This window comes from Halictus rubicundus, chromosome 5 (assembly GCF_050948215.1).
Source record: "Halictus rubicundus isolate RS-2024b chromosome 5, iyHalRubi1_principal, whole genome shotgun sequence".
In the NCBI taxonomy this organism is placed as follows: Eukaryota; Metazoa; Arthropoda; class Insecta; order Hymenoptera; family Halictidae; genus Halictus; species Halictus rubicundus.
The window spans coordinates 3,373,680-3,401,454 of record NC_135153.1 but is presented as its reverse complement, the minus strand read 5'-3'; the positions used below and the strand labels follow the sequence as shown (position 1 = coordinate 3,401,454).

The 27,775-nt window shown below is 41.6% G+C and overlaps 1 protein-coding gene across 2 annotated transcripts in view; it reads left to right on the top strand.

Annotated features, from left to right (window-relative positions):
• Positions 1-22,799, top strand: part of LOC143353978 (protein groucho) — a 226,791-nt gene extending 203,992 nt beyond the window's left edge. For both annotated transcript variants that reach the window (XM_076787617.1, XM_076787616.1), the window contains exons 8-13: positions 13,055-13,180; positions 13,261-13,543; positions 15,522-15,780; positions 17,310-17,585; positions 18,457-19,060; positions 19,451-22,799. In XM_076787617.1, coding sequence (XP_076643732.1) covers positions 13,055-13,180; positions 13,261-13,543; positions 15,522-15,780; positions 17,310-17,585; positions 18,457-19,060; positions 19,451-19,558 — 1,656 coding nt within the window. In that variant the 3' untranslated portion in view covers positions 19,559-22,799. The remainder of the gene's footprint in view (positions 1-13,054; positions 13,181-13,260; positions 13,544-15,521; positions 15,781-17,309; positions 17,586-18,456; positions 19,061-19,450) is intronic.
• Positions 22,800-27,775: the final 4,976 nt, after the last annotated feature.

The following is a 27,775-nucleotide window of genomic DNA, read 5'->3' as shown; positions in this document are numbered from 1 at the left end:
ATTGAATGCAGCATTTCCCCCGTAGGTTATTTAAAAATAATTCTCTGTTGCTCGATCCGAATATTGGTTAACCGGGCTGTGTTTGACGAGCAGAATACGCAGAATAAAAGGGAGGATATTTTGATCGACGCAATTTTTACGCCGCAGGCGATCGAGCGTGGCGTGGTCGTAGCATTGGTCGGGCACCAGCGGCTGGCTGTCTAGCGATAGTCTGCAACTACTTGCGGCCTCGCATAATTTCGAATCCTCTTAAGGAAGTAATTTTACCTTGATCAGCTTTGGAAAGCTTACGAATGCACTCTGTGACTCGTTTCCTAATCGGAAAACGGATCGTCCGGCAAATAATCGCGTTTCCCTAACCGCGAAAATATTAGCCACACGAACTCTGTACATTGTTCCTTTTAGCCTGTCGATGCTTTTATTTGCAAAAACAATTATTAGGTTGTTCCGGAAGTTTCTTTCGTGCATGCTTAATTTCTGTTAGATAAGAGGGTCCCACACAAACAACGCCGTTCATTTAGCTTTGGTTCATAAGCTTCCTCTTACTTAACTATGTTCTTAGCTTTCACAAAAAAATCACTCTGAATTTTCATCGCGCACAATCATCGAAAACGAAACGAACTTTTGGGATAACCTAATATTAAAACAAAATAGAGACTTTGCAAGATGACAGAAACCACACTTGTGTTGCAGTAAAGTCTCGATCTAAGCCGAACGGAACTACACGATCTTAGTCAGTTCCGGCGTGTCCGGGTCGGGTATATCGGTGTGAACCACTACTAATCCAATTGCAAAACTTCTTTATTTTTCAATATATTTTTATGGGACTTTCGCCAAGTTATTCGTGGCATTTTTCTGATTAAAATGACACTAAACACGCTATAGTCCGTTTCTACGTTCGACGCGGTCGTTGCGGTCACAAGAAAATAGTAGTCTTACACGATATATGTCACAGCACGGACCCGAGGATTGGGCATAGATCAACTGTAATCTCCCTATTGAAATTTCGCAATTGCTAATCAAACCTGAGAAGGAAATAAGAAAATTTAAAAGAGATTTCTGTAAAATACAATGCTAGTAATATAATGCTAGTAAAAAAATGAAATGATGATTACTAGACTGTGTATCGTGTGTATTTATAACAAAATGCACAATTTAAAGAAATAGGAGGATGAAAAGAATTTAAAAATATGGACGTATTATTTGTTGAATTTATTATTAGTTGAAGTTTTTAATGAAACAAGAAAACATCTGCTTGGTTGTTGTCTCTTGCAATCGATGTAGACAATGTTTATTTTGCATAAAGATCCGCAGTCTAATGATAAATAAATTGAGGAAAGACTGGTGCAAGGTATGTTTAACACGTCGTGTCACATAACAAATGAAAAATTGAGAATTCCTTGCAATTGCCAAAGAATATTGTGTTACACGATACAAGGAAGAATGATAATTAAGCAAGGATGTAATATGAGCTCGAAAACCCGATAGCCGCGGTATTTGGCGAAGCGTTCGAATTTCAGATTGACATTTAACGCGAGCTCGCTTCATCAGAAAAAAGCGCGAACCAATTGTACGGTTCGTTTCACGTTTTCCCGATATCAGTTGCGCGATTCTCACGACTGTTACAGGATTGGCCGACAAAAGGAAAAAAAAAGAAAAGAAGTAAATTCAAGTTAATTAAGGTAGCGGTACAGCAGCGTAACGGACCCCGCGCGGGAATAAAAGTGCGCGAGCACTAATTGCCGCGATGATGGATGCGCGCGGTGACCCAGTGACACGTGGTTGATTCTAGAAATCGGCTCCTGGCATTCCCGCGGGACCATTAAAAATTCCATGCATCCTCGAGTGAGGTCGCCGTCCAATGTAGTCATGAGAACCGGCTGAATTACGCCTGCGTGTCAACTTCTCGATGAATCTTCTCTCGTGCCTCGTCGTGTGCTCGTTGTTCCGATCAAGGAATCAAATTGTTCGGCGAAACGAACCTCGTGAATAGGTCTCCCTTACGCGCACAATGCCCCCGTCAATTAATCTCAATGTTGTTACAACGAACCCTTCCTCTGTTCGATTTTTAACGTTGAATAAACATTTTTGTTTTCCACTAGAATGAATTACAAGTTCATGTCCTCCATTTGCAATATTCTCATCTTCGTTGTTTCATTGACAATTAAGATGTAACGCTTTTTCTGTATTAATCTTGATACATGGCAATCACAGATTACATCGACACAGTTAGTTTTTGTTGGTTTGAAAATTAATTAATTGTTGATTGTACAGAGGGTGACTAGCGACAATTGTCGCTGATGGTCGCCCGCTCAGTCGCTCTATGGTCAATTTTATATTTATGAAATAGGTTTGATTTATTTTTTGCCGCTTTCTCGTCAATTGTTTTACCTAGCTGCGTGTCGTTCTCTTCTACGTATAAGGATAAACGAGCTCCAGCGAGTAGCGAGTCATAAGAGAAGTACAGCGAATTCTCGATATATGTCAACAGCACGGGTCTTGTCAGTGACGTATATCGTCCAGGAGACATACCCGAGCCGTGTTATGTTTACACTCGTCGTCCGAGACCTCTGGAGTTTCGTGGACCCTCGCGGGGTGTAATTCCGCGACTTTTATCATCCAGGCCTTGGCGACATATATAGAGAAATCACTGTAGCGAGAAGTTGGCCGGTTCTAGAGGAAGAAAGCTGTTAACGAGGAACGTGGGAATTCATTGAAAGTCTCCGACGGTTCGAATCTCCGCAGCGATTTTCCTTGGCAGCGTGTCGGCCGGCGGTTGAGAACCTCTGGGTGCAATCTTGTAGCAACTGGGGTTTGCGGGGTCTTGGGAGACGCGACTCCGGTTCGTAACCTCCTCTCTCGGGGTCCTGGCTACGACGAGGGTGGAGTGAGGAATAGGGAAACAGGCGGCGTGGGTTGGTTGAGGTGGAATACCGTGGGGTGAGTGGTAAGGAGACTACTTGGCGAGCGTCGGTGGTAGGGGGTTGAAAGGAAGGAAGGAGGACGAAGAAAGTGTGGGCGAGTGGGACGAGGAGGAGGAGGAGGAGAAGGAGGATGAGGCGAGTCGGTGGCTTGGGATATATCCGTAAGGTCGGGGGCAGGGTGGGGGGATGGTTTGATGGTGTGGGTAGCAGTAGTTGGGTCGAGACGAGGCGTCGTGGCGAAGGAGTCGCTCACTCGCTTACCACCCTCATGGCTCCGACCACCAACCCCAATACCACGCACACCACCGACCTTCTCTTTCCCTTCCTCGTCACATCGTCCTCTCGACTACCGCCACCACCATCTCTGCCTGCTCCGCGATGCCTGCTGCTACTGCTCTTCTTGCCAAGTTGCCTGCCTGCCTGCCTGCCTTGCCTGCCTGTCTTGCCTGCCTGGCCTGCCGCCTTGCCTGTCTAGCCTGCCTCTGCCTGTCGGCAAACCAAGTCGTCCGTAACACTACAAAGTCTATATATCGACGGTGTACCCACCGGCGTGCCCACCACCCTGCCTTTCCGCCCCACACTCCTTTTCAGGCCACCCCTTGGAGAGGTACCCCCATATTGATCGTGTGCCGCGAACCCTCTTTGTCGAGGAAAGGCTGCTCCCGCACGATCCCGACCAGCTAGGTGTAAGTAAACTTACGGGAACGAAGGTCGGGCCCCCGTTACCCATCGCACGTATCTCAGCCCCCGCTCAGGTGGGGGTTGCACGTACACCGTGGAAACGAGAGCCGTGCTGTAGGGGCGAGAGGATGTTGATGGCGAGGGTGGGTGGCGCGTCGTGACGGAACATCGAGTGCTTTCGGCGTTTCAATGGGGAGAAAGGTAAACGATGCGCCGGGGGTAGATAAGGTTGCTGAATACAACGTTGGAATCGAACGTATTGTGCGACGAGAAAAAGGGGATGCCAGTCTGAGGATGCGTCTGGCCGATGAACGAGGGGGTGGAGAACGTTAACCGACTCCCCTCGAAGGAACTGCGGAAGCTTAAATGGTTCGAGTTGCAATTAATCATTTCGGGGGAAAGATTCGGTTCAAGAAGAAAATTATAGAAATGCAATTTTTGCTACTCCAAATGGGCCCTGCTATGCAGAACCCTACCAACTCGTAAACATTTCAATTTTATCGGTAATATGAATTAATAGTTAGTAATTCATATTTTAGTTTATTAATATTTTGTTGTGGCTTGTTATTATTCAGTAAACTCGGTTTCGGCATGATGCACATCAAAATTAAGGTGCTCTACGTTGGAACCAGCTATACAGTGGTTACTCGATATATGTCCCAAAAGCCTAATATATAAAAGTCTCAGAACTATTCCTACTGCCAGGGGGAGGGGGGTTACCCCGTGAGGGGCCATAAAGCTCGAGAGACTTCGGTCGTTGAAGAGTGTAAAATAATACGATGCGGGTATATCAGTGGTTCGACGTGGATCATAGAATAGTGTCTCTTATTCGATATATGTCCCTGGCTGGACCCCAGTTTTGGACAAATATCGAGTAACCACTGTACCTTCAACAGTCCTATTGATGGACTCAATCTGCTGGAATGAGGTGCCTCATTTCTTCGAAATTAAATTTTGTTTCGGACATTGATTTGCCATTTGGCTATAATATTGGTAGAATTGTAAAAGTATCTACATGTTAGGCTATCTGCCACGAGTAACTTTCTATATTAATAATATTAATAATTCTAAAAATGAAAATTAAATTATTTAATTATAAATTAATTTAGCAATTCGTCTCTTATTACCGCCAATAACCCTACCCCAATGTACGTACTCGTAATTTATTTTTTATATGAATATTTTTAGAAATTTCATCCCTATCATTCTCAATTTCTTTAAGTAACCATGAGAAGGTATGGTTCTTTCTTTCCCTTATTAATTTTATTTCAAGTCAATTAATTTTGTCACTATTGATCGAAATTTTTCTATTAACAATTAATGACAGAAAGCATCCATGCGGTTTCGAAATTTTCTGCAAAATACTATAAGACGAAAAAAGAACTGTAGCTTTTGTAGTTTTAATAATTTCGTTATGTAAGAATTGTTCCATGGGTTGGAAATTATTATTCTAATTGTGATTTTATTGTGTAAAATATTCTAGAAAGAAAGCTATAATTATTAGATTGCGGATTGTATGCATTTACAATAACATTAGATCACATACAAAATAATAAAACAATTTAAAAAATGTAAAAATACTGTCGTGTCACTGTTAACTTATCCAAACTATTTATTCTCATTTAGAGTCGTCGTCAGTTCTAGACAATAAATCTGATAAAAAATGATTACGTTATTATAGGTTGTGTTTTGAAATTTGAAATTGTTATATAATTATTATTATTATTTTTTAAATTATTCTATGATTTGCTGAATTCATAGAGATATCTTTTTCTTGGAAACTAGAATTGTCATCAAGTTTTCTGTTTATTGCCTGAAGAAGTTTCAATTTTAATAAATTTCTTCTTTGTACGATAGTCATTTTGTTAAAAAATTTTTTTCTGCATGATTCTGGTTCACAAGATAAAGAGATCTCCATTTCGTATGTGTGTAAAATTTGAAGAATATTAATCAATTCAGTAAAGCCTGCACGAACCATACAATAACTTAACTAATAATGAAGATAATCGCCACACGTGTATACAAAATTTTGAAACACTTGTCCTGCAGTAACCTAACCATTTTCTATCTGATAAATTATCTAAAATTGACGACTTTGAGTATCCCCCTAAGAAAAGGAATAAACGTCGCTCCTGCATCATGCAATTAACGCAGACAATTTTAATTGTGCATAAAAATCCGCAATCTGCTGATAATAAATAACACAATGTTCGTCGTAGTCCGAGTTCAAATAGACACTGATTTAATAATTGCATCTCCAGTAAACAAGTCTATAAAATCCTTACACGAGCACCCAGGACAAGAGTCCTCCCCAAATGGGCCGCGACAAGGACAAATTTCCCGTTCGCTAAGGACTTTCTCCGCATCCCGGTCATCGATTTAAAATATAGTTTGATACCGCCCCGTCGTAAAGCAGTCGGGGAACGTCCTATAAAAATGATCGTTGGCAAACTGTCGTATCTCGGTAGTAGAAATCCCTGACATGATTCTCCGCGGACGGTTGGCATAAAAATTCTATGACACGTCGAAACTTTGGCAACAGCGATTCATACGGCTTCCCCCTTGATCCGTGCCATGCGAACTGCTCCGATTCCACGAAACTTATCTCACGCTAACCATCTCCGTTCCGACATAAATCCAAGATCTTCGGAGATTCCCCACATTTTTATGATAATGCCCCGACCGCCACTCTGTATTCCTCTCTCGACGGTGTCCGGGCTGTGGCATCTTCTTCCACTTCTTCTGCCTCGTTCTTCTTCTTCTTCCACCGCGGCCTCCACCGTAGGGCGCGGAGGATCGTTCTCGGAAGTATCCGGTCGAACTCGTTTCACCTCTCAGTCCCTCTGTGTTTTCTTTTACCGTCGATTTATCCTGGAAGCGAGGACGGTGTCCCGAAGTGTACGCGGGTCTCTCCTCTCATCAAGCTTTCCTTTCCAGGAACACGACAATCGTAACCCGGAGTCTGACTCCCGGTGGCTCTCGGCTGGATAAATAGTTGGCTAGCCATTACGGGATAACGAGAAAGGGAGAAAGAGAAACACAAGGTTTGGGAGAGGGGGGAGCGGAGGGAGAAGGAACGAGATATCGGTTCCAGCGTGTTCGCCCCGCGAGAGAAAACGAATCCTTCGGTTGCCTGCCTCCGAGGAGCCCGAGCGAGCCCTTTCGTGCCCGAGAAAAGTCGAGCGCGGCACGTACTACAACTCCGCCGAGGATTCCTTCCTTTGAGCAGCCGTTCGACGCTCGCCTCTGTCTGTTTTCTTGCCTCCTTCCGCCGGAATTCCTGCCTCTCCCCTTTTTATCGACTGAACCGACCCCCCGACCCCGTCTCGTGCCGCGCGACGACCCCTGAATTTCTCTCCGTCGTTGAATTGCTTTCTGCCGCGTGCCTCCGCAGCGCCTTCCGACCGTGTCTGAAATGCTTTCATCCGATAGGTGTCACGGAGGATCGGTTTTCGCAACTTTTCCGCGCAACAGATGGAATACCCGCGCAATATACGGCCACCGGCGTTCGCGCTCGGACACCCTTGAAAAGACGACAACTTTTTTAATATCGGACCGTACGCGGCTTCCTTTCCAGAAGAGCAATTAGCCGAACGCGTGACGCGCGAAAAATTCGAAGCGATTGCAATCGGCCCGAGTTGCAGAGAAAATAATCTTCACGATTTTTTTTTATGTCGGTCTATATGGAAAATTTGAAAAATACGCTTTGCCCCACGCAAAGTGGACATTTAAGAGCAAAGACTCCGTAGATTCGCGATAAGGTAGAGCGACGAGGTTACCGACAGAAATAGGCGAAAAATGGTTTTACGTACCTCAACTTTTCGTCCTTGTATGAGAACATTTTTCGCTGGGAAAGGACTCAATGTTATTAAAACACATTATTCATTTCGTAATTATTTTTAAATATAAAACTATAACATAATATTGTAAGAAAATGTAAGACAGTAAGTGCTATACACGGGCTCTACTTTATCGACATTTACCTATGAGTAGTTTATGGCTGTAGACGTGTGATGCGGTTGTAGTGTTTCTTTGTTTTGATATGAATGCAGTCTCCTTCACGATCAAAGTGTGATAATAGCACGTTGCTTTTATTATCCCGAATCTTCTGTCAAATATAAATATAAAAATGACTTTAATGATTTTGAGTCCTTGAATTGCATATCTTCTTGACATCAAGCCCATTTCCAAATGGTCGCGGAGCATAGTTTGGGAAACCCTGAGCTAGGGGAATAGCTCAAAGGGCGAAGTAGTGCAATTTGTTATAATGAATAAATCTGCGAAGACTTCAAATATCACAATTTGTTATTAACATTTTCAATGGAATTACAAATTCTAATAAAAAGCCGACTTCAGTTCTAGAAATTGTGACCCCAAAATAATCTGAAACCGGTGAAAAAATAATTTTGTCCAGCTAACGCGAACCACCATGCGCCGCGGCATACAGTGGTCCAAAACGCGAAATTTAGTGGCATTTTGGTATAACTTCTAAACTATTAAAGATATCAAAGTGATATTTGGGGTGTAGAATATTAACAAGTAATCTTTTTTAATGGTGCATAATGTACCATACTTTTTGTTTATTTAATAGCTCTTTTTACTATTCTTTAAATATATTTACAAATTTAACAACTTTTAGAAACACATTCAGCTTAGTAAATATATTATTCCTCTAAATTTTTGAAAAATTGCTCTTTAAATAAAATTGGCGACAATGGTAATTTACAGCTTAAAGATAAACCTTTCATTTAAAAAAAAATTGGAAGGAAAATATTAAAAAGGATCGTCAGGGCATCTCAAATGTAGTAATAGTATTTATTAAATTTTATTAATTTTGTCGTTTTCAAGGTTGATGGATATTTAGAAAGCAATAAGCATTCAACATAAGTCAATATGAGACAGTTGATTTTTTGGCAAAATGTCACTAAATTTCGCGTTTTAGACCACTGTGCGGCATGGCAATTCGAATGTCCATTGAGACATTCGAGCGAAGCCGGTCCCGTGCTCGAACCGTTGCTATTCTGCGGAAAGAATAGGTCGTTGCCGGGGACTTTCTGAATCATGGAGCTACCCTATTTCATCTCCTTTCACTCGACACGGGTCCTCGACACGAGACTCGCGGCGGACGGCAACGCGACGCTGCCGCTGCGAGGGATGATACCGGTGGCGTCGGGGTAATGGACCGAGCCAGAGGTGCTAGTGGATAAGAGACGAAGGGTAATTGAGAAGAGGAGATTTACTTCGGGGGTCGAGAGAGGCTGTGAGTGGGTAGTTTACGATGTTGCTCCGGATAGGGTGCAGTTATCGGGCAAAGGGAAAGGGAAAGGGAATGGCGCGCGCTTACGTGGATGAAGAGGAGACACACTACTCTCCCCTGTATCCCCCGACAAAACTGTCGCTCGTAAAACTTCCTGTCGATGATATCTTCCTGGCGACCTTTCCCTCCCACCTCGAAGCCATTGGCAACGCAGTTTTCGAGAATAGGACATTTCACGGAGCTTTCCCTACGAGCGCGATCATCGCCATCGCTCTCTGGGAAGGGTGCTTTAAGGGATTTCAGATTAATAGGGTGAAAGTGTTATGATGCTGATAAATATGATAAATTGAATCGATTTTCAACTATTGATTAGAATCCCAGCGACGAGGTAACCATAGTTCTTGGCCACGTGGCCCGGTTTCACGCGCGCAGCAAAATGGGTCGAATAAATTGTAATGGCAACCACCAACGTTGTTAAATATTTCACAGAGTTTTGAGCAACTATACGGGTGACAAATACATAAACGTAAACAATATGATGCGTATACTGCGATCAAAATGTTCTGTACACGTAGATAACAGTTTCTCTTTATTCAAAATAAATTGGCTGAGGAATTTAGAATTTTTATTTATTTTTATGAGAGATATTTTATTATTTTTGTATAATAGTACTAATTAGACAGCGGACTTTTATGCAAAATAAAAATTGTCTGCATCAATTGCAAAATATAGAAGATATATAAACATTTACTTCTCCTTTAAATAATTGCAGTAAATTGAAAACAATGGAACAGTATCTTTAAAATTTTTCATTGTGTCTACCGTCTTGCATTAGATCTACAGTAAAGTCTTGATCCAAGCCCAACCCTCGGGTCCGTGCTGTGACATGTATCGTGTAGGTTTACTATTTTCTTGTGACCGCGTCGACCGCGCCGAACGTATAAAATGATTATAGCGTGTTTAGTGTCATTTTAATCATAAAAATGCTGTAAATAAGTTGGTGGCAATCCCATAAAAATGTAATGAAAAATAGAGAAGTTTTGTAATTGGGTTAGTAGTGGTTCACACCGATATCGGATTACGCGACATGTTTACACTTCACACTGCTCGGCGATCGAGGCAGCTCGAGTGGAGGGGATAGGCGAACAGACTAAGATCGTGTAGCTCCGTTACATGGCTTACATGAAGAATTTACTAGTCTAGTAATAACGGTATAATTCAGATAAAACGAAGAGGCTTTAGTAATCGATGAACCAAAAGCATTTTAGATTGATAGATATTATGCATTTATAAAAAAAAAATGACTAAACTGCAAAATACTACAAACATTTAAAGAATATAAAAATACTGTTGTATCAGTTTTAACAGATGAAAGTCATTGAGGAAAGAAATTTGTATCTTGCAATTAAGGCGGAGAACTTTTAATTTTCATTAAAATCCGCAGTTTGTTAACGAGGTATCTCTAAAATTCATTTTCATGCGCTTGCACTCGAACGTGCGAAATAGTTGAAATCGTATTATACCGATTATAAATTAACGGGCGGTGAAACCGTTTTGATCTTACAGCGTACAAATTAAAACGGTAGATGCGGTAGATTCAATTTTTCTGTTACGACGTAGACGTAACAAGTTCGCAGAAAATACTTTCGAAATACATCGATCAACGTAGCAGAAACTCGTTATCCGGAGCGAAGTTTTAATTGAAAGTTCTGATATTTCATCCCTATTAAAAACTAGGGGGGGGGGGGAGACGTCGGTGCCTACGAGGCAAATAAAAATTGTTTCCCTCGATTTTCGCGTCCGGCATTCTTTAGCCGAGCGAACGATTTTCTGTATTATTTGCCGTCGCGTTTTCTCGCACCGAACAAAACTTGACGGAGTGATCGGACCGGCGGGGCGGATACGTAATTTAATTGCTCCCGGGAACGTCGTCAGGCAAATATTTTATTTAATAACGGGGAGAACGGGGATGAAGTTCGAGAGTTCCGACGTCGATCGATGTTTTCGTTGGCTCCCGCGATATCGTCGCGCACCTGCCCTGAAAATCGACGTTCGTTCGATGGACTTCTGCGAGTTTTAGGCCTATGCCAGTCATTTCTGACCCACACATTTTCTTCCGATATAAGACGATGGCTCGGGGCCGGCTTTCGTCGTATTTCGGATGAAGAAGAAGAGGAGATAGCGATTTTCTTATTTCGAAATAGAAAGCGTCGTCTTATATCGGAGTAAAATTGTACGTAGACTCTTTTCTGCATATATTTCCCAAATATCTAGCCCATAAAAGTCCCAGAAGTCTTCTGTAGGTTTGGCAGTGTATCAAAGAATAGTATCTCCTAGCCGATATATGTCCCTGGGTAGACCCGCGTTGTGGACATATATCGAGAAAATATAATATAAGCGACTGATTTCTCGGAATAAAACCGTAACACTTCTCGGACTCTCTTTGACCGACATGTTTGTCGTCGAACATATTCGTAATCGGACAACGATTACCACTATCTGACGATGTTTACTAATCCCGATAAAAAATCGCTAGCCGTTTATCGATCAAATGAACATCTGGCGATGTTTCCATTTGGTATTCGAGAGAGGAAGATAAAGTGGTACTTGTGATCGACTTTTTTGAAAGTTTTATTGACCTTGTTGCTCAAACGTTGAATAACCATTTCATAGGAGTAACCAAATTTGAATAATTCTGTAATTATGTAAATTCAATGTCGATAAACATACGTTCTGGCTATAGATTGTTATGATTTGACTGTAAATCTTCATAGAAAATGCGGACATTTACGTGTACGTAATACGTAGTTTTTCGGGTCGTTATCCCGTTAATTTGCCCATATACAGGGTGTCCCGTTTTAATCGATAAATGTGATTATCTTCAGAACTATTCGTTATTCGAAATAATGTTCCATACGAAACTTTTTCTGTTCCGGAGGAAATGTAATCTAGTGCCGCTGCTTTGTTTGTAAGTATACGCATGAAGGACGCATGAAGGTCATCTCGATATTCTGAATAAAAATGTGCGAACCTATTTATTCGGAAAAACTATTACTTTGGAAGATATTTTAATTTTAATATTGCGAATCGTGTAGTACGTGGTATTTTTATCTTTCGGATGTAGAGGATAATTATATAATTGCAACAACTTATATCGTGCAACATGAATGCATTATATCTTGCATTATTCATACTCATGAATGTGCAAGCTGATATTAAGCGACGTATTCAAAAATGTATTGTCGTGCAGGGTCACGTATCCGAGCATTTTTAGACATATTATCAATGTTTGCTGCTCGACTGTTGCGAGTTTTTTTTTTTTAAATAAAATGTTGCACAAGTCGTTGCAATTACATCATTATTCTCTATACCCTACAAACAAAAAAACCCCGTGGCATAGAATACTACGCGAGTGTAAATTCACGTACTAATAATACGGAATGGCAGTATTAAAATTAAAGTATCTCCCCATCTAATAGTTTTTCGTCACAATTCCGAGACGCCTCGAATAGTGTATAAAAGAAATATAATTACATGAAACACACACAAAAAGATAACCTTCGTGCGTACGCTTACAAACAAAATAGCGAAATTGGATCACAGCCACCCTGGACTCACAGAAAGTTTCGTATGGAACATTTTTTTTTCAAACAACGAATAGTTCTGGAGATAATCGCATTTATTGGTCAAAATGGGACACCCTGCATATTATTTGCATATGAATTTTTTGAATCGGACATAGTCCTTTTCACACCATATTTTGCAGGTTTACTTGGATTATATTGGCGAAAAAGTGCGAGGCTGTCGCAGAAAAAAATGTGCATATCGATCTCAAAACAAGCTATACAACGCGGAAGCTCCACGTACCCTCTCAGTATATTGATTTCTGTTTACTTATTTATTTACTTATTTCGACAAAATTTTCCCGATGTTTTTGCTTTGCGAAAAAGGATATCGTAAATGTAACAAATTTTCATTTCACACTTGTGCAATCAATTTTGTAAAAAGAAAAACTCGTTCAAAAATATGCATAGAAATAACGATAATTTAGAAAGTTACACATAAGCCTACATACCCAGCTAGGTCGCATAGATACACCGATATACCGTAGGCTTGTTAAAGAACCGCGACTAACAAAACCAAGGACAACAGAAGACAGTTCTAATCGCAGTTCGTTCGATCTGTGTTCCAGAGAAACTCGATATCGCCGGCGGAACGGGAGAAGTACAATAGGCCCCGAAGTACCCCGGACCCGCAGCACCACGATCACCTGCCCCTGAAGAAGATGAAGAAGGAGCAGGACAAGGACATAGGCCATGTAAGTATCCAGGATGGTACTCCATGCCCCACCACCGATGAGTATACCTTTAATAAAGCCGTGCACGTTTGCCCCGACAGCAAAGCGATGGTGAAAAGAGCGACCAGGACTTGGTGGTAGACGACGCGAGCGAAGGGCCGTCGAGTCCGGCGGCGAACGGCACATCGTCGCCCAGGGAGAACGGCCTGGACAAGCTCGGCCCATCCTCGGTACCTTTGAGCAGCCAGGTGAAGAAAGAAGTGCCGCCACCCTCGCCAAGGAGCGGCACCAGCAGCAACGCCAGCACGCCCTCGGCCAAGAAGATGGAGGAACGGGAGAAACCGACCACTCCGATCTCGAAACCTGTCACACCTACATCAGCGGGTGCGTTCCTTTCCAATAGCGAGCCGGTAATCGGCCGTAGGAGATCGTTAACACCACGACGGGACGACTCTTTTTGTTTCGGGGGCTGTAACGAAGGCGGAAAGTGCATTAGGGATGAGTAATAGGGATCAAGGCGTTTTTCGAATATAAAGACGTTGATCTATCCCGCGATTAGGGAGGAGGTTCGTTTAACCCCCGGACTCCAGCGAGTTCTGGCCCTACGCCAGAGTCATTTCTGACTCACATTTCAATAATACAGTTTTAGTCCGATATAAGACGATGGCTCTGGACCGGCTTTCCTATATTGGATGAGAGTGTCTATGCGGCTTGACTGTAAACTGATATACTACAGTGAATTCTCGATATTTGTCAATAACACGGGTCTAGTCAGCGTCTTATATCGTCCAGGTGACATACCCGAGCCGTGTTATGTTTACACTTCTCGTAGTGGGGATAATTCCGCGACGTTTATCATCCAGGCCTTGGCGACATACATGGAGAAATCACTGTATAGCGATTGTCTTATTTCGAAATTAAAAGCGTCGTCGTTAAGGGGTATTCTGGTTTTCGAGACTGTTTTTGCACCGGACATTGTGGAATTTTTTTCAGAAAAACTATTAAACCGTTTGCACTGAGATTTTGCACAAATGTTTATCGATATTTGAGGTACACGTGTGATTTTTTTTTAAAGTAAAAATAAAATTACATGAGTTACGTATATTCCTTTTTATAGAGTACGTTTTGAGAAACTCGAGTCGATGGTTGCCACGATTTCAGTCTTCCTACTGACCAGAAACAAACCAATGAAGTTATTTTATTAATCTGTATTTTAGTTATGGTCCGAGCCAAAAGAAATTAAAAACCTTAATTATTTACAAAATCGCTTGTTCTACAAGCGTATCAATATGTTCAAGGGCATAACGTCTTCAATACAATGGTCAGTAGACTTTATGCATTTATGACGAATGTGAGTCGATGCGATTTAACTCTAAATTAGTATAATGCTTTCCAAAAACACAACTGGTATATCGGGGTCATCACAGACCCCAAATGAGAAGGATAAAAATAGTTGTATATTTAACACTAGATGAATCTCTTTGGATATTTTGTTTTTGTATAATGTATAAATAGAAACATTGGAAATTGAAAATTTTATTCTACTATCAATTGGAAATTCAATATAATAATAATTATGATCTTATTTTATGATATATGCTGGGGGTCATCAGTGACCCCAGTATTTCGGTTAAGTGTTAAAATAGTAGAAAGACTTCGGTGTCTTGCAATTGCGGCAGACAATTTTTATTTTGCATAAAAATCCCCGATCAGTTTTATTGAGTGGTTTTTAAGAATTTTCTTCATAATAACTATTGAACATATGGGAGTGATCTTTTGGGGATGTAAACAAATAGTCTTAAAGGACAAGAGGTTTTTTTTTTAATTCAGTTCTTCTTATTATTTATTGTATAACATGCACTTCTTAAAAAACCAGTAAAGTAATCAATTTTGGACGAAGCTCATTCATTTCATTACATATTTGTTTATGTATTCGACCCAAAATACAGATTTGATTTTTCGTTTATAATATATTTTTTTAACAATATCAATTTAACTAATCGGCCGAAAAAAGTAAACCTTTTTTTCCAAACCCTTAAAGGATTCAAGTTTAGGACAATTTCTCAGTGTTCGAGTTTTGATCACTGAGACAGATGCTACAAGATACTACGACTAATATTTATACAATAAAAACTAAGAATTTAATTTAAAAAGAACACTAGATCAAGACTATCTGTTTACATCCAAAAAAGGCCTAGTTTCATATATTTAATAGTTGTTCTAAAAAAAAAATTCCTGAAAATCACGCTTGTTATCACTATCGTTACACAAGAAACACCCCCCTCCCCAAGTGTAGCCGGATACATGTGTTAATCGGGACTGTAAAAAATGGTAATTCTGACGACAAATGTATGGTCGACAGGTGGTAGCAGCTCCGGCTCCGGCGGTCTGAAACCATCGAGTTCCAGCAAACCACTGGTCTCGGCTTCGGCGGTCGGCCCTTATCCGCCACACTATCCGCCGCCACATCATCCACCCGCAGGACCTCATGCGGACATGTTGGGTTATCCTCCGGCAGCCCTGAATGGATATCCCGCAAGACCGCCTCTTCAGCAACTCTACGATCCTCACGGAAGCATGAGGGCACCTCTTGGACCATTCGGTGTGCCCGGTGGCAAACCGTAAGTACTCTTCATCTTACTTCACCAGTTAGCTTCGTGAACGCTCTTGATCATCTTCAAATTTTAATTGTCGACCCTTCGCATTCCTAATAATTTGGTCGTACAATAAATTCCGTTCGGTTCATTTCATTTATTAATAAAATAGATAATTACAAATCAATTATGAAACCATTGAATGTAAGCAGTTTTTATTTCATTGCAGTTAATTGCATTTGTAATGGGTCGCAACGGAATCGTTAAAATTCGAATATATTTGCAATCGAATGAAGTTGTGCTGCAACCCAGTAGATTTAATCGGTGCCCAGCATTATTTTCACTCGTGCGTACATAAAGTATTAAAAAGACAAAGCTAGGAATATACTTCGAACGAACAGATTCCATTTTTTTGCAGTCGAGGATAACACGAATCTCAATGTCACAAATGTAAGGAGTTTTTGTAACTATAAATTCAGTGAATGTAATCACTTTCTTCAGTATACACGTGTTAGTTATTAACATTTTACTTGGAATCGTCGTATAGATCAAGTTTTCATTGGTACATTCTGTAATTGTCGCAAACTAATAATACGGTGTTTCGATCATTTTTTCGGCTGACAGTTCTATATCGGTTTACGTCGTTGATTATACTAAATTAAATAATTTAATATCTATGAAGTGATGATACAGTAGCAGGCTCTAATGTTAATAACTAAAGATCTTAATCGATATGGGGATTGCATAGAAAAATAGCTGACATTTTACGTTATGGAGTAAACAAACAATTGAACTGGAAGAGTAAATACTTCATTATTTTTAACACGTTACCTACCCAAAAATCGTCTCCCAAAAATGCAACAATTAAATTAGTCGTTGTGATAAAAACCGCGGAGTTAAGCTAGCTATAGTTAACTTATCACGGGGATTACTTGAACTCTTTTAGATCGTCCAAATTCCAATGAAGTACTGCTCAAACAACTGTTATTACGAACAAAATTAATTTTTAAAGATAAGCGAAGGACAGTATCGTTAGTGGCATTAAGCCTAATCTTTAAGAAAATTGATTCTAACTGTAAAAAGATGAATTTTTTAAACATTGTTTAATCAAACAATTTTGTCCGAAATATTTTTATATGTCTATATTTCCTGATCGAAAATACACAAATTTAAATAAAAATCATTATCCTAGACTCTCTAGTTCCCGAAACATTTGCAAAAATAGGATTTTCACCCTCAACTTCCAGTGCTATTTTCACCCCCTAGCTATGGAGATAAAAAGCAGATGCAGATAAAAAAACAATAAGTGTGAAATATTTTTCAACAAACTATGTTCCGTATAAATTTCATTAAAATCGGCGTGTGACACTTGCGTGACGTCCCTTGTAAGACTCGAGGCACTAAGAGATAGAGGAAGAGTGTGTATGAGACGTGCAAATGTAAGTGTAGCAGATTAAGTGATGACTACTGTATAGGAGAATCGCATTGATTGACATTGAGATTGATTTGGTTAGAAAGCGAAGTTGGATATCTGAGGAAAAATTTCTTTGTTTCAGTGCATACAGTTTCCACGTATCTAGCGAGGGCCAGATGCAGCCGGTCCCGTTTCCACCTGATGCTCTAATTGGACAAGGAATACCGCGCCACGCGCGCCAGATAAATACCCTAACACACGGCGAGGTGGTGTGCGCCGTAACGATCTCAAATCCGACTAAATACGTTTACACCGGCGGCAAAGGATGCGTCAAGGTCTGGGACATCAATAAGGACGGCGGCGGCAGCGCGAAACACGTTTCGCAGCTTGATTGCCTGCAGCGGGACAACTACATCAGGTTGGTTAAACGTTCACGGCACATGACACATCAACTTTCCACTCCGCGGAGCAAACGCGATACCCGCCTGAATAAATTCTGATTAGCGTGCACCTGCGGTACTATTAAGGTCGCGTCCAATGACACGTGTGACTGTCCAGTTAATCGCAATATCCGCGAAAACGTTTCGGCATGTAATTAAGTCGCTAATTAGAACGTCGCCCCTGCTGTTTGTCAATCCACAATGAATTTCGTCGTAAAAGCTATCGCGTTAACAGCGATCTCAAATCGTCAACCTTTTCAAATCTTTAACGTAAATTCATCTGCCATAACTGGTTGGTACCTAATATTAAATTTGTCTTATTTGTCATTTTTAACTCTTCATGGACGACAACCGGCGGTCCATTTCTTTCTGCACGATCGACGTTCTACGATACTACAGATGTTAACACTTTACCGACCGGTAGCCTATTAATCGGATTTTGTCCCCGACAAATGGCTTACCAACTGGTCGCCTATTGCCCATTGCCTATTGCCACGGCGACCGGAACAGAGCCATTGTCAGGGAAGTATGTGCGGTCAAGTGATCGGTAAGAACTATGTAGGATGTTGAACCGCTACCGGTCGGTAAAGTGTTAATGTAATCTATTAGTGATTTTGATATTTCATGGTGACTATTTGATATTTTTCGTAGCCATCTATACGAATTTCAAAAAGTGGACAGTAATGCACGAAAGTGCATCAAACATTTTAATCTGATCCTGTGTAATCAATTTTGAAATATTCAACAAACTTGAGAATCAATCGTAGCAGCAAGTGACTAGAATCCTACAATCAGAATCCTGGCATCGAGTTGCAATTTTAACATGGTGTTCTCTATTTAATTTAACAGATCGGTGAAGCTGCTACCAGACGGCAGGACCCTCATAGTAGGAGGTGAGGCGAGTAACCTAAGTATCTGGGATCTGGCGAGTCCAACGCCGAGGATCAAGGCTGAGCTGACTTCGAACGCCCCGGCTTGTTACGCGCTCGCAATATCGCCGGACTCGAAGGTCTGCTTCAGCTGTTGCAGCGACGGCAACATCGCCGTCTGGGATCTCCAGAATCAGTCGCTGGTCAGGCAATTCCAAGGTCACACGGACGGCGCGTCCTGCATCGACATCTCCGCGGACGGGTCGAAGCTCTGGACCGGTGGACTGGACAACACCGTTCGCTCGTGGGACCTCCGGGAAGGCAGACAGCTTCAGCAACACGACTTCACCTCGCAGATATTCTCCCTCGGCTACTGTCCCACAGGGGAGTGGCTCGCGGTCGGTATGGAGAACTCGAACGTCGAGGTGCTGCACGCCACCAAGCCGGACAAATACCAACTCCATTTGCACGAGTCCTGTGTGCTCTCGTTACGTTTCGCTACCTGCGGCAAATGGTTCGTCTCCACCGGCAAGGACAATTTGCTGAACGCGTGGCGTACACCTTACGGTGCCTCAATATTCCAGGTGAGGCTCCAGTCAGCATATCAGTTTCTGTATAGATCATCTGTAATCTTTCCATGCTAAACATCGACGACCTTCGAATAACCTTCAGAAAAATGGCAAAGCCAAAAGATCGTTTATCACATTTTTTATCGTTCTGTTGAACAATACAAATTCTGTTTGTTGAGATCGTCGGATTTGTTTTTTTTTATACACCATAAGAATATTGAGGAAATTATAAATTTTCATTAAAAAAAAAAATACTGAAGACCTTGAGATATCGTTAATAAAAGACTCTTAAACCAGATTCACAGTTAATGTATAACATTGTTATGAATGGTTTTCTTTTTTTTGTCCTCGTCCATGTAAAAGCCAGTTTCTAGTACCTAATCGAACAATTCTTTTCTGTTACAGTCGAAGGAATCTTCATCGGTGCTCAGTTGCGACATTTCTACCGACGACAGGTACATCGTGACTGGATCGGGTGATAAGAAAGCCACCGTCTATGAAGTGATGTTCTGAATCATCACGACGACCACAGTATCAGACTTTGGATATTATCGAATGGAAGACTACGCTTTCGTGGTATTCGTCTATCAAAGAACAACCAGAACCGTCGGTGGTCTAGGAAGCATGAGAAGCTAGGTTCTACTCTGAGGGGACTAATATTTTGTGAATCGAGTGATACATCATCATGTGTTATATTTGTTATATTTGGATGATGCGCAGAGCGGTCGCCGTGTGGATGGACATAACAGGGCCGCCAAGGACTAAAGTTACATTATATAGATATAAATATATAAATATATATATATAAATATAAAGGTGGCAGAACGTTTTAGCTGTTTAAGGTTGTATAGAGCGCATAGTTATAAATAGAAACGATGTTGAGCGATACAATGCGCGGTGATGATGTTCGCCCCCTGAAACGAAATCACGTGAGATATCGGGGTCTGTAACGACTTCGGCCAGAAGAAGTCGCCTGTGTAATATGTTACTAATGTAATATAGCGTTTTACGATTAAGTAAATCATACGCGTGACTGTGAGAGATTGCGAACGTGGACGCACGGTATTCGGCCGTTCCCGCTACGCGCGATGTCCTCGTGCTTTATTGGCAAACGAACGAAGAGGCATGCGTATGGGATCACTGATCTAGCGTGTAAACCCGTAGGAATATGTGTCGTGTCGCAGAAATCGGATCGAGTAATACGGTGCACTGCTAGCAGGGTCAGTCCTGAGGGGAATCTATGCAATGTTAAACGCATGAACCTTTTGTTGCCCATGATTATGTGTTAGCGCGTCTTTTGAGTCCTCGTCGGTGGCTTCTTCGAAGACAGTGTCTTTCGGCAGTACCTTTTCATTCTTTTGCAGCTTCCCCTTTCGACCACGCTCCCACTCATTTTATTATGGAAGTAATCTTTCTCGGGACTGTCGCGTCCCATGGTCACTGCGGGTTCCAACACCCGCAGAATTCGCCATGGGGACAACCGTTCCACACGCCCCTTCGACTGCCTTGCAGGAGCACAGCCTTCTCAGGGCTTCGTGTGCTGTCCGCAAGCATACTTCTGTTATTGTTGAACCGCGTTTTCTAGAGCTCCCGTGAAACTGTGTGGAACACGACTGGCACGCCCGATGTACACGGAAAGTGGTCGCCCCAAAATGTTGCCGTACTCTTATAGAAACGAGATAGACGCAATGATACGTATCTGTTACTGCGATGTCTGGAGTGTTCCATGCACATCCGGCGAGCCATTCGTTTCACCTGCTCCCAGAGGTTGCTGTCCGTAATAATATCAAACAATCTCGTAGAGGTGAGAGAAGCGTCTAGGGTGGACATAGCGAGTATAGGGCTATGAACTGATGTGTAATTATTTCGATCTGAGAAGAAGTGTCGCGGTATTTCTGTTGCGAAGAGTAACGGCGTCGTTTGTACTCGTAGACCTCAGTTTTCGGGACTTTGTTGGTTCTTTCGTTACTCTGCGTCACACCATCGCCACCGGATAGCACTTAACGCTATGGACATTTTTGTGAAAGGCACGGGAAAATGAACGGGACGCGTTCGGTCTCTTGACGTTTTCTAGAACGAGCACGCGCACGATAGAAGGAGACGATCTCTTTTTGTCGTATTAGACTCGACGAACGAATCCCTCGCGAGGTACAAAGCTTTTGGTACATCGTAGCTTGTTCGCGTCTCGAGCTCTTGATCACCGAGTGAGGATCGGGCTGTTTTTATTCGACTTACTGAGTAGTATATTTTTTACGACTGCTGCTCTCTCCGCGGCGAAATGATCGCCGATCGCTCGAGTATGCACCCTCGCGGTGTATGTATATGTTTTACAGTTTCTACATCGGTTTCAGTGTTTTATTAGGGAGCCGAGCGCGATGTACGTCGTATATTGTACCATCGGGAGGGGACGAAATGTCTGCGTCTATCGAAAACTCAGTCGTACTCGATGGAAATACAGGAACACATGCGAGCGAGCTTAGGCGCGCGCGAGCGCAATTTTATTGCCATTCCAAGGCGACAGACGCGTGTACATGACGTAGGACATACAGACAACGCTCGTAAACGACACGTTTTTTCCAAGATATTCTGCGAGATATTTTTGTGATTGTCCACGACGGCCCTAGGTTTAACCAAACGACACGAGTCGCGTCGCGTGTGGGACAAACCATGGCGGAATTGTGAAATATCGTAGACTGCCAAAAAACGGTGAGAACCTTGTTGTAATGTCAACGTAGATCCACTTTGGGCCCTTGATACTCTAGGCACCCAGACCAATGTAACTCGTGTAGCGGATCGCGCGCGTCCGACCGAGGGTGTCAATTAGTAGTCGAATTTTAAACGAATTTCAAGGTGAATCGCCCGCCCGTTCGTTCCACTCGCGATCCGATTCTACCGAATTGAATTTTATCGTATCGGCAGAATGAAATTGATGATTGCATTTAAGTACGTTGACGACTTTTCTTCATGCCGGCGTGTGACGGGGTGTGAAGTTAGGGTACTAGGTAGCGCGTCATTATTCGGATCTGACATTCGGTGAAAGCAGGGGATGCATAATGGAGATTTATATTTTGTTACAGGATGACACACGTTTTACATTCGCTGTGATCGTCGTAGAATCGACGCTGTAATACTGCCCCGCGCGAGGATTATCGTTAAGTAAACGCGAATTTTTCACAACAGGGAAAAGAATGGGAAAGGGTACACGCGAGAATCGAAAAAAAAATAACAAGTGCGGATAGATTTTCGACGAGCACAGCTCCGAACGATAGACCAATAGAAACAACGATACCTCAAGAAGACTCGATAGTTAATTATCTCTTACGGATTAACTTGTACAGAATCCATATTCTTTTACAGTGAATAATACGCATACCCACGCAGATGCATTAGGACACACCACATGTATACGGACACACGTACACACAGGCGCACACACATACACACACGCAAAAGTCACCGACACGTGTAATACAGACGCACTAGAAAGAACGACGGTAACAAACAAACAAGAAATAGAAACAACAGCGAGGTCGCGGCTCGATACACTGAAATAATTAATAATTGTGTCCTGCATTCACTAAATTGTGTCTCCGTGCTCACAGTTTGCACTCCGTGTGTACGAAAGTAAAGAGAATGCGTTTCTAGCAGAGGAAAAAAAAGACAAGTGTTAATCCTTTCCAAGCACAGTTCATGTTGTTCCTATAGCTACGCGACAATTGTTTCTTTCGACAATTAAATCATCTATATCTATATATATTGTATGTTTTATTAATTATCATTCACCCCTACCTCTCCTGATGAAAGTTGATTCTAATATATCATCAGCTTTCAAACTACATTTATTGTAGACAAGTTTTACGATATTTATGAGGATTTTGTGAAGATTCTATGGGTCGATTTTAGAATGCGTTTTTGCATGAATTTTCGTACTCTTGCGGACTTATATTGAAGATCGAAAAGTGTAATTTACGATAGAAGAATTCAGGCATAAAAAGATATACAGAAGCATGTCGGAAAGTTAAGAAAAAACCAATTTCGAGATTTCTGAAAATGCGTTCGAAGGACTATCAAATCACCCGTAGTACTTAAGCACCCGTAGTAAAAACGAAGTATATGGAATACTAAGTTCTTGCTAATGCACCTAAACCTGGAACTATCGGTAACATTGGGCGCTACTTCTTCAACTGAAATTGTTAAAATATAGTGAATACTTGTTTGTATAGGCATAAAAAGAATACAAGCACAATCAGACTGATTTTCTTAAACATGCAAGTACTTATTTTTAAAGAAAGAAAAGACAAGAATATTAAATATGTGTGTACGCAATCAATAATTGCAAAGAAGGTAGAGCATTCGTTTAAAGTATGTAAAACTATTGCTATATACTTTCCAACCAAAATTGATTTTTTTGTAGTTCATATTTTTGTAATACATTCTACATAGATACTATTTCCATCGTTCAAAAATATACCGCCATATATATGTATAGGATCCAAATCATATCACACACCCGTAGTAAAAATGAAGTATATGGAATATTCAGTTCTTGCTAATACTAATATTCACAAATAGTTTTCAGTTCGATTTTTTCACTGTTCTCGTGTTACGGTTCACGGTCTTTATTTATTCATTGTTGATTCTTACATAAAATGATTGTATTCAAATACAATATAAATGTTATATATATAATATGGACACAGACGAGGTATATGAGCACAGACGAGGTATAGGAGTAGACCAATCACCATATGTGGTTCCCTGTCTCACTATCTGAAATACCGACATCGTTAACAACAACTACATTTCTTACGCCCTCTACGCTGACAAACGACAAATGTTGCAACTAGATCCACGAGAAGCTTAGACCATATACCTATAATAAATGAAAGGACCCTCCGATCGAAGGAATACCAATTTTAGGCAAAAAATATCAATTTTAAGAGAAGGAACTTTTGAAAAGTTCCGAAGCAAATTTCAATTAGAAATCCAGGAAAAAGGTGACAAATGAGCTTACCAAGAAGCTGAAGGTGGACCAGGGGAAAACAAGGGAAGCATTGAAGGCCCACATTGGCTCATCCCGAGCTAGCCTAAAGTAAATTCTGACACAATTCAATTGAATACACAAGTTTTTATAATTAGTAAGTCTTAAATTCTATTTTACAATGTTATCGTGAATTATAAATCAGCAGCTATTAGCTCGATATTATTCTCTATTTGTAAGATACTAAAAGTTCTTACAAATAGAGAATAATACCGATTGCCCAGGTCTCACCACGAGGAGGTTGCTGCACGAGAGACCCGAAAGGAAGCCAGAAGGAATTCAATACGCTTCCTTCTGACTCCCTTTCTTACAATGACGATTTACAATATTACAAACTAAATTTCGCAGATTGCTAAATGGGAAAGCTTACTTTTCCACAGACGGAAAAGGTCACTTTACCATTTAGCGTATGTCGAGTAATTATTTCGGGGCAAAAGGTGTGAATCGGAGAAGAAGTCTCCGATCCACGGGAGATCAAGAACAAATCAGGCAGAAGGCTCTGATTCTTTCAAAGAGAGAAACAAAAGCGAACCAGTGCAGAAGGCTCTGGTTCTAGGGTGACGCGACGCGTACAATGCTTGCAAGCTATCTGCCGACCAGTACGGTACCCGACGCTTCCTCACAGAGAACGACGGCCAGGGACGCCTCCACCGTACGGTAGAACTACCTTCCCCAACTACCCGCCACGAGCAACGCTGACGCAACAAGGCGACGGCAAGACTTATGGGGAATGAAACCCCTGCTCCCGGCGCGAGCCGCGCCAGCGTTGACATGACTTAGGCAGAAATTTTACGAAGGAAGGGCTCTACCTGGCGAGTACTGCTCCCTGACCATCAATTCTCTGTGCATCCACGCCGAATATCGCAACTGGACCGGTTCAAAACTCGCAAGCAAGGTCCGACACAGCAGAGGCTGTGTCGGAGTAAAAAATCGAGCCGAACAAAGTGAAGTTAGGACAATAATTACTCGACACATATACAACGACGATGAACAATCTTAATAACTAACGCACGCACGCAAGTCGAGCAATTATTGTAGGCAAAAGACTAAATCAGAGAAGAAGTCTCTGAGCAATGGGAGAGAAAATTAAATTGGAGCGGAAGGCTCTGAGTCGCGAGAACGAATACAGAATCAAAGCGAAAGGCTGAGATTCGAATGAACAAGCGAAATTAACAAAGTGAATCTAACACAATAATTGCTCAACAACTAATACTAACTTACAAATAAATCGAAGTCTTCGTTCGATGCGATGTCTTCGGTCGATGCGTTGTCTTGATCGATGATAAAGCTGATCAGTTGTCGTCCTTTATCTGAAGCAGACAAATCATAGTTAGTCACAATTCAATGGTGGAACCAAAACAGAAGGAAACGATGAGAAGAAGACGAAATGATGACAACGAAGATACGAAAAAATACGACTTCAAGCCCCGTACACGAGTACGGCCTACCTACCACGCACAAGAGTGCGAATCTAACCAGCTCACGAGAGCCAAGCTAACCCCGCACACGAGTGCGGCCTACCTAACATGCACAAGAGTGCGAAATCTATCCAGCTCACGAGAGCCAACCTAAGACCAGCTCACGAGAGCCAAGCTAACCTCGCACACGAGTGCGGCCTACCTAACATGCACAAGAGTGCGAATCTACCAGCTCACGAGAGCCAAATTAACCCCGTACACAAGTACGGCCTAACCGACAAGAAACCAAGAAGAGTAGATGAAGTCAGAACTTCAATCTACTGAGGTGGCGCTTCGGGTCGCCCCGGGTTCGCCAATACCCGTACTCACCCCCAGCAGTGAGCCCCTGAGGGACCTCCGTTCGGAGGAATACCAATTTAAAACAAGATATATAAATTTTAGAATAAGAACTTTTGAAAGTTCAGAAATAAATTTCAATTGGAAATATGAACAATTCCAATAGAAAATAAATCAAACGAAATTGGAACGTAACGACATAAAGGCTATGGTCGCCCTGGGTTCACCAATACCCGTACTCACCCACGGCCCCATCCGTGAGTGAGCCCCAGAAGGACCTCCGTTCGGAGGAATACCAATTTTAAACCATATACATAAATTTTACAAGAGGGACTTTTGAAAGTTTAGAAGTAAATATTCGATCGGAAAGATGGACAATACCAATCAAAAATAAATCTAACGAAATTGGGACGCAACAAACGACAAGCTCGGGTCGCCCTGGGTTCGCTAATACCCGTACTCACCCACGGCCCGGCCCGTGAGTGAGCCCCTGAGAGACCTCCGATCGGAGGAATACCAATTTTATGTTAAAAATATAATATAATATAATTTCAGAGTACGAATTTTATGTCAAAAATATAATATAATTTCAAGAAAAGAAACTTGTGAAAAATTCCGAAGCAAATTCGAATTAAAAATACAAAAAATAATAATTGATGGCGTTCGTTGAATGAACATGTATTCCAAAACAGAAAATGTATATTTGTGTTGTTACTTACCAGCTGCTGAAAGTTGACCAAGGTGAGCGGAGACGGCTTCCAGGAACCGCTGGCCTGACCGCGAGCCAGCTCAAGGTGGACCAGGGTTGACCGGTGATGTCCACTGCAGCTCTGGAGAATCCCTGGTCCACTCGAAGGTAGGCGAGGGTAGGCCAGGGTGGTCAGGGTGGGCCAGGGCAGCTCTGGTCCACTCCAAGGTCCTTCAGCCTTCTGGGCCCGGAGCACTTCCGCACCCTCCTGAGTGCGCACCTCGACTGACAGACTGAGCGCAGCCGCCGAGATCAGGTGCGCGGTGCGCGGTGCGCAACTCCCCCACCCCAAACTAACTTCGCTAGATTTCGATCGCCACGATAGTAATTATTTATAAATTTGTTATTTCTGGTTGCTTAATGTTTATAACAATTTCTTTTGGTAATGGTATCAACAAGCAATCCCTTGACCATCTTGCCATCTAATTTTTTAGTAAAAATACCTAATAGAACTCGAAATACAGAGTAACTTTTGAACCATGAATATTCGCACGTATTAATTTATCGAACACAATTCACTGTAAAATTTATTATTTCTGGCTGTTTAATGTTTATAACAATTCCTTTCGCCAATGATGTCGATAAGCACTCCCTTGACCATCTTGCCATCTAATTATTTAGTAAAAATAAATTATAGAACTCGAGATAGAGAATAACTTTTAAATCATAAATATTCGTACGCATTATTTTATCGTGCACAATTCACTGATAAATTTATTGTTTCTGGCTGTTTAATGTTTATAACAATTCCTTTCGCCAATGATGTCGACAAGCACTGCCTTGACCATCTTGTCACCTAATTTTTTAGTAAAGATAGATGATAGAACTCAAGGTACAGAATAACTTTTGAACCATGGATAAATGTACACTGATAAATTTATTGTCTCTGCTTGTTTAACGATTGTAAGAATTCCTCTGACCAATGATGCTGTCGAATACCCTCTTGGCTATCTTACCACCTAATCTTTTTAGTAAAAATGGCTAATACTACTCGAGATACAGAGTAACTTTTAAAGCATGTCTTGAGCATGTCTTAAAACACGACAAAGTAACTTTTATGCATGATTATTCGAAGTATACAAGATACTCGATTCTCATTAAGATTTCTAATTAAGATTACACGGTATTTCATATCGTGCGACACGAAACAGTATAAAGTGACTGGCGTACTCTTACATCTCGTTTGT